Genomic DNA, 12,637 nt, shown 5'->3' on the forward strand with positions numbered 1-12,637 from the left:
GATAACTGAGCACAAGTGTCCCGAATGGCAGCTAGAGCCATCCTCGATCTCTCTTCCTAGGCCCCAGAGTAGTCTGGTCCTAAATGAGCATCTGTTAATGCCCTGGAATAACTCCAAGAGAATTAATGCCGAGACTGAGGTGGGGAAGTCTGGCTTAGACTGATTTGCCAAAACCTCCTACTCATGGCCCTTTGGTTGTCACCAAGTAACTTATCAGTACACCAGTCTTCTGTGTGTATATATTAACCAGCTGATATGGTTACAGCTAAGCATTGAGTCAGCCCGGCTGATTGGTTGGCCTCTGATGACTTACCGATCTCTGACTCCCTCCTAAAGCACTGCCTTATTTCTATAAGCTAGAACATGGCTGCCCAGAAGGCTGTAGAGGTGTCTTCGTTTTCCTTTCACACTGGGACAGAGTCCATGCTTCCTTTTGTTTAAGCACAGTGGGTGACTGAGGCAAAGGACAGCTCAGCAGTTCCTGACAGATGCTTTAGGAAAGGAAGATAGAGCACCAAGGCCTCGGACTAGAATAAGAAGGAAGGATTGGCTCACCCTGGTCACACTGATTGGCCTTGGACTGGTGTTTTATTGCCCTTGAGATCTAAGGTTAGACATACATGTGCAGTCGGCCCTGTACTCCCTGCACTATATACAGTCAAGACCCTTCATGCTATCGAGATCCACAAAGGTATTTCTTAATCAGCAATGAGCAAGGCATAGTTTTTGTTGGCAACGATGAATGTACTTGAGACTGTGTTCATCTCTATACCAAAGTGATTATAAAGGTCATTGTTAGTGTATGTATTTATATGTTCACGTATAAACTCTTATGAGGAAAAGAGAGCACAGAGGAAGAAAGTGCCTGTCACTCATGGAAATCCGGATGTGGCCTTTGTTCCAGCCACATCCTTATAAAATGAAGTCATTGAACTGGGTGATCTGTGGTTCCTGTGACAGAGCCATGTGACTACTGCATGATCACAGAGTTGATTGCCATTGAGCCAGACACTGCGACCAGGATTGACTGTGGTGATTTCCTGTTAACTTTAATAAAAGAGAATTCTGTGATTAAAACACACACACACAAAGCTGAGCATGGCGGTGCACATCTTTAATCTAGCACCCAGGAGGCAGAGGCAGAGAGGCAGAGGCAGAGAGGCAGAGGCAGGTGGATTTCTGTGAGTTCAAGGCTAACTCGGTCTACATAGAATTCTAGACCAGCCAAGTCTATGTTATAGGCCCTTGCAGAGGTAGGGGTTGGGGGGAAGAAGAGTGGAGTAGGGAGAGGGGAGTGAGAAAGACAGACAGAGGAGAGAGAGACAGAGAGAGGAGAAAGAAAGTCTGAGACAGACTTAAATAAAACACATACTTTGCAAGAGAAGGATCTAGAGTGGGAGAAGCATGCTCATAGGAGAATGTGCATGTTCTCCCCAGAGCCTTTGACCCACACCTGCTGTCCTACTGACTGCTGTCAGTCCAGGCATGCGAGAGGCAGAGAAAGGGAGAGACTCTCCCCAGCTGGTCTTGGGCTCTCAGGAGCAAGTTTACAATGCCAGACAGGTTGCACACATCCCCTCAAAGTATGAGTCATTTTAATTTCAGTGTTAATCACACAACGGCCATAGCAAACTGGCTGGGTACAGAGAATGCATCCTTTACCGTCTACCAACAGCGTCTTGTGATTCAGACACCTCGGGCTCAGCACCTGTGGTGGCCGAGGTCCTACATGCCCGAGTCACAGGACTGTCGGGTTCACCACCCTGCCAAGAAATAGGAGCATCCGGGACGTCTCCTCGTAGATGATGAAGTGAAAAGGCCGGTCCACTTTGATGACAGGAGGCATGCAGTAAGCGGTGATCTCTGACACCGTCCCTGACACCACCTCAGTTCCCCTTTCATCCACCTCAAGCACTGACTGTTGTACGACCTAGAAAGAGAACGGACATGGACGAACGTTTGTGTGGCAACGGGAAGGGCGAACTGACAAAAATTTTCCACAGTAGCTCTGCCCACCCAGCCATGCTCCTGCGGTTCACAGTGGCAGCCCATCTGTGCTAGGCGGTGCATGAGACTGCACCAGAGAGTGCCTCAGAAATCCAAACTATACCAGGAGGCTATGGGAAGTGGTGCTGCGGGCTGTGGAAGATGCATCCTGGGCTTAGAACCAGGGAACCTGGCTGGCAGATCTCTATATGCAGGCATCTAGTAAGTATTTATTGAACATGTACTTTGTGATGCTGATTCTTGAGTTGAACTGTTGGCTTTTGAAGGCACTTTAAGCTGCCTGGTATTTCTCTGAGGCATTTTTAGGGTCAGCCTAAGGGTCTGTGGTTACCTGGTTGCCTTTACTCAAGCCGAGCTTACCATAATGGCTCCAGTTCACATAGAATACCATCCTAAATCTCTCAGAATTAACAATTGTATGGGGAAATGTCAACCCTCTCGATTGCAATGGTGGAAGAGAGAGCTGTAATGAATCCAGGCCAGGAATGCTCGTTTACTCCAGTGCACAGATGTGCTGCAAGAACCAAGAAGGGACGGATAGGTTCTCCGTCTGAAGAACCGGAAGGGGAGGGGAGACATGCTGGGAGGAATAGGGTCCTCTGAAGCTAATCATAGAGGAAGCGGAGTGTCCATCACAAGGAATGAGGGTGACCAGGCGATGACTCGGGGGTTCTTTCATGCTAAAGATGGTATAATTTCATGAGTCTTTTCAATATTCAACCAAGGTACTGATGGGTGGTAAGCCAGTCTGTATGAGGGACAGATGTTTCCCTAAGCCTTGGGAGGGAGGAGGGGTGGAGCGCTTCCAAGGAGAACCTAGTTAAAAGGGTGTTTGAGTAGCATGGCTTGAGGTCCTTGGAACCCTCAGCTTGGGTACTACTTGAAGTCGTTAATTCTGGAGTAACATTCTCTGCTACAGCTAGTCATTTAATCACAACAATGTGCTTTGCAAAGTATTTGTTGGTTTTAGTGACATTGTGAGCTGCAGACTGGGCCCCAGCATGGTCCCTGACGACTTGCCTTGGACACCTGAAGATTTCTTGCCATGGCTGAGAGTTCGCTGAGGTCAGCTGAGGTGGAGAAGATCCTCCTAATTCCCACCTGCTTGAGCAGCTCATGCATCTCATACCTCTGGTTCAGCTTGAACTTGGGAAAGAAGACCTCCATTTTTCTGTGGCACAAGGACAGGACAGATGATGGTGAAATGGCTGGGGCTGCTGCTAAGGACGTGTTCTCTTTTCTCCTTCCTCTAAGATTATTTCCTTTGCTTGATGGTGTATAGTTCATGGGGTCCTTTCATAGTGTTCTATCTCAGAGAAAGTACTTCTGGGTTTTGAAGCACCACTGTGTTAATGCCAGTGAGCTAGTTCATCAGCTCTCTTCCCCAAATCCCTTAGTAAAGACTGCCAGACTCCATGTTCAGTTCTGTATGTTTCAAAACGACAGCCCTAACCAACTCCCTAGGTGCTCCCTGCATCCCAGCTGACTGCTGAAGGATGCTGTCCCAGCCCAGCACCCTGGACCTTGATATTTCCAGAGAACTTGGGGAATGGGCAGACAAGGGAAGCAAAGAGAGCTTTCCACAACCCTGTTTTCTTAGCCAGGGAGGCTCTGAGGTGTTTATTTTATCTGTTATGAGTTCTCTGAGAATATGAGATTTGGAAAGATGAGTTTTGTGGCTCAGAAATAAAAAAAGCATGAAAGCCACTAATTGAATCAAATTAATCTTAATTTTCAGTTTTCTCACTCTGTAAAGAGTAGTCAAAAATACATGTACCAATGTCAGAGTTTTTGCAAAGAGTGACTGACGTATGAAAGGTGTGCAGAATAATGCCTGATACACAGCAGCTATTTCATAAACATACCCTTGCCCACTTCTCTCCCTGTTGTGTAGTTGGGCTGGGCTTCATGCTGGAAAAAACTGAGGATATGACATGCCCTAAGTTTTAGTTCGTAGGTGTAATCACTCAGTAAATATTTGTTAGGGTTTACATTCCATTCCTTTGCTAATGCTGAAAGGCTTTAAAAAATGACAGAAAAATGAAAGTGAAAACTGTAGCCAGGACCTTCAGTTCTACCAGTGCTGGAGTGGCAAGACTCAAAAGGCACAGCCATGAGATTCTTATTGGAGTTGTCTGCCTTATGCTCCAGCAGGTGGACTGACTTCCAGCAAACACCTAAGTTCTTACCCTGCCCTTCCATTTCTTCTCTCCTCACAGGGTCTCCCATATTCAGGCTCCCATGTACCTGCTTTCACGGTACTAACCCCCAGTCATACACCTGTCACTCTTAGAGTCAGACTCTGGCTTTGCCCTGGCCTGGCCTCTTTCTTGTGGAGCTTATGGAGACATTTCTAGTTCAGATGATAGGACTGAGCTCTGAACCCACTATAAGACCTGTTCCTTTCACATTCTTAGTGATATGCTTACCATTGAGATACTGAGGCCCAAAACTACAGATACTGTTGATTGACAGATAGCTCTTTGGATCTGTTTCTATTTACACTTTCATTTGCTCTGCATCCCATTCCATATCTAGTCATATTTGTTACCTCTTACTTCCTGACAGATCCAGAGTCTTGTCTACATCTTGTCACCTCACCTGCTACCACCATAGTCCAAATGGCAGCATCTTGAAGTTGTCTGTCACCCATCTGACTAGCTTCTTCATGGTCCTTATTTGTGCCTGCTCTTAGCACAGGATCTTGTATGATACATTAATCAGGTCTCCTTGAGCCTCTGATCAGAAGCCTCTGTGGCTCTCCATCTCCTGCAGGTAAAGCCCATGACCTTTGGTTCTGGGGTGGCTGTCCCTGAATCCTCTCACCTCTTCTGCATGGATGCAGTCACACTGGCCACTTTTCTGTTCATTAAAGCCTCCAGCCATGCTCTATCCCAAAGCTGTCTCTAAATACTCTTCTCTTCAGACAGACCAGTGAAATTCACCCCTCATCACCAGAGAACATCATCCCTGGCTTTAGCCTGCACCTACAGAAGTGCTTTTTCCTCTTACAGTGTTGTGTGTCTCCCTTTGCCTGGCTTGTTTACTGTTGTAGCCATGGTATCAACAGGTATCAATGGACAAACTGTTATATCTGAACAACTGTTGTTCATTAGAACAATAAAGCTAGACCTAACCTGGATTGATGCTCAGGATACAGTAAAACAGGACCTTGGCAATCAGTGGGGAGCATGGGCAGGAAGCCATGAGGCATTAGGTAAAATTAGTTGGGAGTGTTGATGAGGATGGCAGGGGAAGTGTCATACCTGGTTTTCATATCCTGGAGCCACGTCTCCACGAGGTCTGTGGTCAAGTAGTCCTCCAGGGCCAAGTGGTCACCCGATTTCTCCATAAGGACCACTAGCATGGTGGCATTTCCTTGGTAGGGCAGTTTGAGGATGTGACAACGGAACTTCTTATCAAAGGTAGAGGCAAAGTTCCCCTCCCGGTACATCATGGGCACCTTAACTGCCTTGTATTTGTCCAGGTGGAAAGTGTCAGCCTCAGTGAAGATGGGGTCAAATGGAGTCAGCCACTTCCCTGAACAAGTCAGAAGAGAGCCCCTGTAGAAACAAGCCTCCACAGAACACATTGGTCTTGCACAAGTGGTAAGGGAGAGAATATCCTGTCCCCTTTATTCCCAACTGAGAGTGCCATTCCTTTTTCAAGTTTGCATGGACCACAGCTCGGGCATCCAATTCCTCAAAGACCAAACTTCAGTTCTACCTGTGACCCATCACAGAACCAAAACTTGCTCATTTCCTGGAGGATGGCTTCCAATACCTGGTGCATGAGGGACCCCTAGCTATCACATTGCCCCAACATGACCATATGCAAACATACACTTTACAGGTATGGGGGTGTGGCCAGCTCAGCAGGACTTTATGTGGATTTGGAAGCAAGTGAGGCCAGCCACTACATGACTCTATACTGAACATGTTTCTGAGTGTCTGCAAATGGTCCTTCTACCTGAGGCTTTGTGAATCTCCTGGTATAACCATAAGCTCCAGATTCATCCACTCCATACTTTGTTAGAGCTGGAAGAAATTGGGATTACAAAAATCATGGGATCTCCCTTGGCATTTGGCCTCTGCCAGTCATTGTGTGAGCGTGTTCATACTAGCTTCCCCAACCTTCACCTTTATCCCCTTAAAGGAAGCAGTGTCCCTACTCTGCTTGCTGCATTGACTGCCAGAAAGAAGGAATATGCAACCCGTTCTTTCCTGTGGTGGATAGTACCAAAGGTCGTGTGTAGTACCTTGCATATGTCAGCTCTTATAGCTCTGTGACTATAGCAAGTGAGAGTCCCGATTTTTACATAAAACTTCCAAGACCAGGGGACTGAAGAGATGGCTTGCAGATAAAAGCTCATACTTGTACAGAGGACTCGTTTGTTTTCCAGCACTCATGTTGGGTGGCTCACAACTCCAGTTCAAGAAGGATCCAGTACTTCTGACCTCCTGGTATACCTGCACTCACATGCACAAACCCGCCCACTATAATAATGGCAGCAACAATAAATCCAAGGGCAGAGATTTTTGCCCCAGATCACAAAAGCAGGGAATGGGGAGCCCAGATGCAGCATGAGTCTTGCTGATCATAAGCTGCTCGTTTAATAGCCCTGTGTGACCTCTTCCAAGCATTAGATGAAAACTAGGCAGGAGAGCTATGGAAACTGAGGCCTGCAGGTCTGCAGGTGGTGAGAGTGGGGACCTCAGGGACAGCATTGGTCCCTCCTCAATGTATACTGAACGTATAAAACAGGGACCATGTTCGCAGAACATCCTTTAGTACTAACTGTACACTGACCAGAAGAAGAAAAGGGGGAAATAGTGTCAGATTCTTTTGGCTTTGAGGCAACAGAAGATTCAAAATACCTTTGAACAAGATGTAGTCCACAAGAATTAACTTTGTTTCAGGATTAATCTCATCAAAAAGCTTGGGGATTTTCCCCTCAGTCTCTTTGTTAATGTAATGGTTCATGAGCCCTCTGGCTTGTGAGGAATTTCGAAAATTTGTAGTCACGTACTCTGTATCAAAATACATTGTGGATAGATTGAAATAGGTCTTTTTAATTTCAAAGTCCTTGTGGATGAAGGCAAAGCTACCCTGGGTGAGGCCCAATTTCTTGTTGCTGGAAAAGGTCTCTTTGACTCTCTTGAAGAGGGCTGGAAGGATCAGGGGTCCTGCCTGGCTCAGGGCCTGTAGGTTGAGCCCATTTTCTACCTGCACTTTGGTCTCTCCCTTGGCCCCCAGCATCAAGTTCACCATAGCCACAGACAGGCCAAATGGTGAGAAGATCACATTGCCATCATGCCTCATGGAGATCTTTCGAAGCAGGCTGAACCCAAAGCTTGAAGTCTCATTGGAGAGTTGCTGGCTGGCCCTTAGCCAGTATTCATTATCATCCCTGGGATCAGCCCATTCGTACTCTTCCCAAGTTTGATTCTCGTAATCCTGAGACTCCAGGCGAATGGGAGCCTCTGGTGAATGGGAGCTGAGATTGAAACTGCTCACCAGCCACACCTCTGCGAGGAGCACAGGAAGAAAGAGGCTAGAAACCACCCTCATGTGATCAGCTGTGGAGGCCAGGGGCCACTTCCCTTCATCCTAGGCAGAGAGGAAGAATGAATGGATGAGAATAAAGAATATCTCAACACTGAATCAAATGTCTTTGCCAGGAAAACATTTCTCCCGTGACCCTTCTTCCTTCTACCAAGTTAAGTCTGGGCTCCTGTGGTTTTATTGCTGGTTAGCTATACCCTAGGCTGACCTGGACCATAAAGGTGGTGTATTCATCCACCTGGTTTGGGGAGGGGGGCATTTTACAAGACTTCCTCCAGGTCCCATCTTCTTGAGCAGGTCCTTGAGCAGCTTGAGGTCCCTCCCCTAGTTTCTGTCCCTTTGCTTTCCTCTGGCAGGGCCAGATATAGAGCAGGAGCAGGTAGGAGTTGGGGCCATTTCCTGATCTGCTTCAAGCTTTTCCTCTATTTGGCCATTAGGCATATCAAATAGCTCCTCCATGCTGAGTCACCTGACCTTGATGTGTGACACCTTTGACAAGGGATTTGTAGGGTCCAAGAGGGAATCCAGCAAAGAAAAGGAGGCTTCCCCACACAGTTTTCGATTTAACCCTCTCCTTTCCTGCGTCTCCTTACACAGTTCCTGATAGGTCTCCTCTCATTCCTCTACCCACAGCTTCCAGATGGCTGCAGGAAGCACAGCTCATTCTTTTTCTACACAAGACCTGGACTCAAGTTACCAGTCTTATTGTCCTGTGGTGGCATACACGGGTTGGCCATACCCCAGTTCCCCAGGCTGCGGGAGTGTACCCCTGCCCTGGCAGTGGCTTTCCAGCCCCACACTCCTTCCTCTGACTCTCTGTCCCTTCCTCTCTTGAGATCCCTCTGCACACTCAGATACAAAACCTGCTCTGGGGCGTGCCATTACGTTGTGCTCATAGCAATATTACCAGTGTCCTAGAGGCTGGCTGGGTATGCCACTAAGATGTCCCCAATAGCTCACTACCCACTGGACAGTAGGAAAGCCTGGATGGCAAGATGCTCAAGTCATAGGTGTTAGAGATTCATGATAGCTCCTATCAGCAGAGCTCCTCCTCATTCTAACCATTGGACCCTAAGTTAAAATGTGACAAGAAGCTCTCCAGCTGCTCCCCAGTCCCTCTTCTGTATCTGTCACAAACCACAAACAGCCCCAGGACACAAGCCCTGGCCCTTGCTTTGCTAAATGGCCCCAAAGAATCCATGGTCCCCACCTTCTAGCTTTAAAGACCCTGCTGGGTTTACCAAATGTCACCATTTAGGAATTGCTTCCCAGTCACAATGACAAGATCCCTTGGTAGGTCACCACATTGGTATAAGTGTTGGGTCATTACCTCTTTCTAGGTACAAAACATCTCCAGTACCATACCTTCAATTTTTAAATGGACAACTTACCTTTGATCCTTCAGAACTCGAAACCTAGGCCATATCCTCCAAGGTAAGGGAATGACAAGGTGGGGCCTTTGAAAAATAACTAAATGAAGTCTGAATTGTGGGGAGATTGTGAGGAATTTAGTGTCCTTAAGAAGAGGAAGAGACACCCGAACCTCCCTCTCTTCACCAAGAACACTGAGAAGACCACTTGTACTACCTGCAAACCAGGAGGTAGGCCTCCACTGCAGCCCAACCATGCTAGCCCTCACCTAGGGCCTCCAGAACTGTGAAAACACGTGTTAAACTTCCAGAATTGGCTATTTCATCCCAACGGCCTGAGCTGCCCATGAGAATTCTGTCGTGGCATTTAGCTCTGCCTTGTAAATTAAGCACTCAGATTAGTTCCAATTCCATAGTTATTTCTTACTGCCTCAGCCATCAGAAAATTTCCCAACACACCAGCACAATGTTCCCCTTTCCTAGAACTAAGTCTCCTTGAAGTAGCTCTATAACATCTGGTCGTTACTACACCCACTTATTGAACAGTGTAACTTGTCCTTTTTGGCCATTGATTATCATGGGAACCATCCACAATATACACAGAGTGCTCCTGGGACCTGGGGCACCATTAGGTGTCACACACAGTTTGAAACGGGCTATGAAATGGGCAGGAAATGGGCCCTCTACCTGACTCTCAGCCCTGAGCATGTGTGTAGAACAGTACACCCCTTGCCTCTCTCCAGCCCTGGCTCATTTGCCTGGGCAGTGAGCTGGGGCAGGCAAATAAATGCCAAGCCTGCAGAGCCCTTCCCTGGCCATCCATCTATGGCTAACATGCCTTTTATGCTACCCGGAGCCCAACTTCAAAGTACAGTCCTTTGGAGTATAGATGAAACTCCCCCACTCCACCCCACTCCCTGCTGAAGCCCACTGGGAGACAGTAAGAATGGCTCTTCTCCCCACCCCTCCCTATTAGATACTCTAGAGGGCCCCCTACCATCCACCAGCACTTACCAGTTCCGGACCTCTGGTGCAGAGAAGATCATTCAGAGCAAAGAAGTAAGCATACGTTTTGCAGTCTGAAGCCTTCAGTAAATATTTGTTAATCCAAAGTGTGGGCCTTTTGGGACTGTTACTGATTAACACCCTGCTGGGATATGACTGAGTTTCTGGAAAACCAAAGAACTTCTGGTATTCCCTAGGCTTGTCCTGTGGCCCCAACTATAACCAACTCACAAGAGGCTCACTCTCACTGGGGTGGGGGGTCAAGGTTCTAGAATTATGGTGGACTTCATGGCTGCTTCTGGGGACCATAAAGGGGTTTGGGTAGCATTTAAGATCTACTCTCTTGTCCGAAAGGAACTGTCAGCCCAGTGGTGGATACTGGATTCCTGCTGGGTCATGTCTTACAATACAAACCCTGTCACAAGGTCAATGTACTACCTTCTCAAGCACTCAGAGTTGGAAGGCATCCTGTAAGACACAACTTTTCAGACCTACTAGGTTGTCATATGTAAATCTTGCTATGTGTCCCTTCCTATCCTTGAAGTGAGACAAAGTTAATACAGCTTACCCACAGAATCGAAAAACACATTGATAGGGGTTAGGGTTATAGCTCAGTTGAGTGTTCCCAGGATTTGGTCCCCAGCATTGCATAAAATAAAGCACAGTGGAGCACAGTTGTAACCCCAGCACTGTGGAGGTGGGGGCAGGAGGATCAGAAGTTCAAGGTCGTCCTTGGCTACATAGCAAGTTTAAGGCCAGGCTGGTTACATAGGACCCTATCTGAGAAAATAAATAAAAGGATTTCTCAAATAACAAAACAGGTAAGAAACAATAATAATATTCCAACTATAATATGAAGGCAAACGACAACAACAGCAACAACAACAACATGTCTTAAAATACAGTGCCATTCCAGGATATCTGTGCTAGCAGGTGTGACCATTTGCTCATCTCATGATGGAGGACCAGTCGTTGGACAGGAAGGTAGCCACTGGGGAAGAACTCCATTAAGCAATGCACTGGCTGACAGGAAGTTTGTGGTCTGTCATCCTGAGAGCCACCTTACTAGAAAGCAGACCTAGGAGTGGTTTTTATACAGCAGGCATGTGATCACCAGCTGGCAGGCTGCTTCTCATGGGTAGAGGTGGCTAGCTGACACATCTCACCTGGACCAAGGACTCCCAAGGCATTTTCAGTTCTTCAAACCACAACATTGATGTGGATTAATATATTTTATTGAAGATCATAACATTGCTGTCTTAGTCAGGGTTTGTATTCCTGCACAACACATCATGAAACATCATGACCAAGAAGCAAGTTGGCGAGGAAAGGGTTTACTCAGTTTACACTTCCACATTGCTGTTCATCACCAAAGGAAGTCAGGACTGGAACTCACACAGGGGAGAAACTTGGAGACAGGAGGTGATGCAGAAGCCATGGAGTGGTACTGCTTACTGGCTTGCTCCTCATGGCTTGCTCAGCCTGCTCTCTTATAGAACCCAGGATCACCAGCCCAGGGACAGCACCACCCACCCACAATGGGCTGGGTCCTCCCACCTTGATCACTAATTGAGAAAATGCCTTACAGCTGGATCTCACGGAGGCATTTCCTCAAGGGAGACTCCTTTCTCTGTGATAACTCCAGCTTGTGTCAAATTGACACATAAAACCAGCCTGTACAATTGCCTTGTTATTGGTTAGTTTGCCTCAGTGTGGGGAGGTAGTTATCCAGAGAAGTGGGACATTGCTGTTGACAGGTCTGGAGCTCTATCAAGTGTGTGACCTCTATCCTTTTTTAAAAGATATATATATATATAATATATATATATATTCGCTGTCTTCAGACACACCAGAAGAGCACATCAGATACCATTACAGATGGTTGTGAGCCACCATGTGGTTGCTGGGAATTGAACTCAGAACCTCTGGAAGAGCAGTCAGCGCTTTTAACCATTGAGGCATTTCTCATCTATTCTTATCTGACCCGTTTTGAAGGAGCAGGCAAGCTTCACCTACAGGATGGATACAAGCCCGTATTCCACATTCCAATGTAATCACATTTTTCCAAAGCAAACAGCAAGTCCAGTAGAGTTTGCTACCGTGTCGAACTCAAGCCCTGGACATGGCTAATGGAATAGCAAACTCCTAAATTCTACCTTTGGGGTGTGACAAAATTCCCATGTATTCTCATTCTTCATTCTTGCCTACATCATCCTCTAAAGAATAGTTACCACAGGAATGTGGAGAACCACAGAAATCAACACCAATTATCTGAGATATTTGGGGTCTTTGTGGGGGATCTCTTGTTTTGACCCCAGGATTTTTCTGTTTCTTGGAGGAGAGATGAAAGTAAGTAGAGAACAGTAAGGATAGGGATCTGAAAGATATTTCTGGAACAACCTAGATCAGATATTTGACATAAAGTGTGCTTTTTGTGGACTTACTGACAGAAGCATGACCCTGGTAGTATCGGGTCCAAGTGCATTCCATTACTGGGACTAAACATGGGCCTTCTTGGTTGCTAGGATGAGTGTCTTCACTGTGCTAGAATGATGTCTTAAACTAAGGCTCTTATATTCCATGCGAATGGTTGGTCTATTTATAGGTAGGTATCTGGGAAACTACATAGGAAAACTAATTAGGATCATGCCGGAGCAATCGTGGTAGTTGCAGCTCATAGAAAGGTTGCT

General features: G+C 46.7%; 1 protein-coding gene across 2 annotated transcripts; it reads right to left on the reverse strand.

Annotated features, from left to right (window-relative positions):
• Positions 1-1,580: 1,580 nt before the first annotated feature.
• Serpina10 (serpin family A member 10) lies at positions 1,581-10,038 on the reverse strand. 2 transcript variants are annotated; one of them, XM_032908313.1, is made up of 5 exons: positions 9,957-10,038; positions 6,885-7,617; positions 5,274-5,547; positions 3,028-3,178; positions 1,581-1,930 (listed from the first exon to the last, which is right to left on the reverse strand). In XM_032908313.1, exons 2-5 carry the CDS (start codon positions 7,576-7,578, stop codon positions 1,739-1,741), a joined length of 1,311 nt encoding a protein of 436 aa, XP_032764204.1. In that variant the 5' UTR covers positions 7,579-7,617; positions 9,957-10,038; the 3' UTR covers positions 1,581-1,738. The 2 variants fall into 2 exon arrangements, with proteins under 2 accessions (XP_032764204.1, XP_032764205.1); XM_032908314.1 differs by lacking the exon at positions 9,957-10,038 and having other exon boundaries at positions 5,274-5,385; positions 6,885-7,578.
• Between the last annotated feature and the right edge of the window lie 2,599 nt (positions 10,039-12,637).

Source organism: Rattus rattus, chromosome 7 (genome assembly GCF_011064425.1).
Source record: "Rattus rattus isolate New Zealand chromosome 7, Rrattus_CSIRO_v1, whole genome shotgun sequence".
NCBI lineage: Eukaryota > Metazoa > Chordata > Mammalia > Rodentia > Muridae > Rattus > Rattus rattus.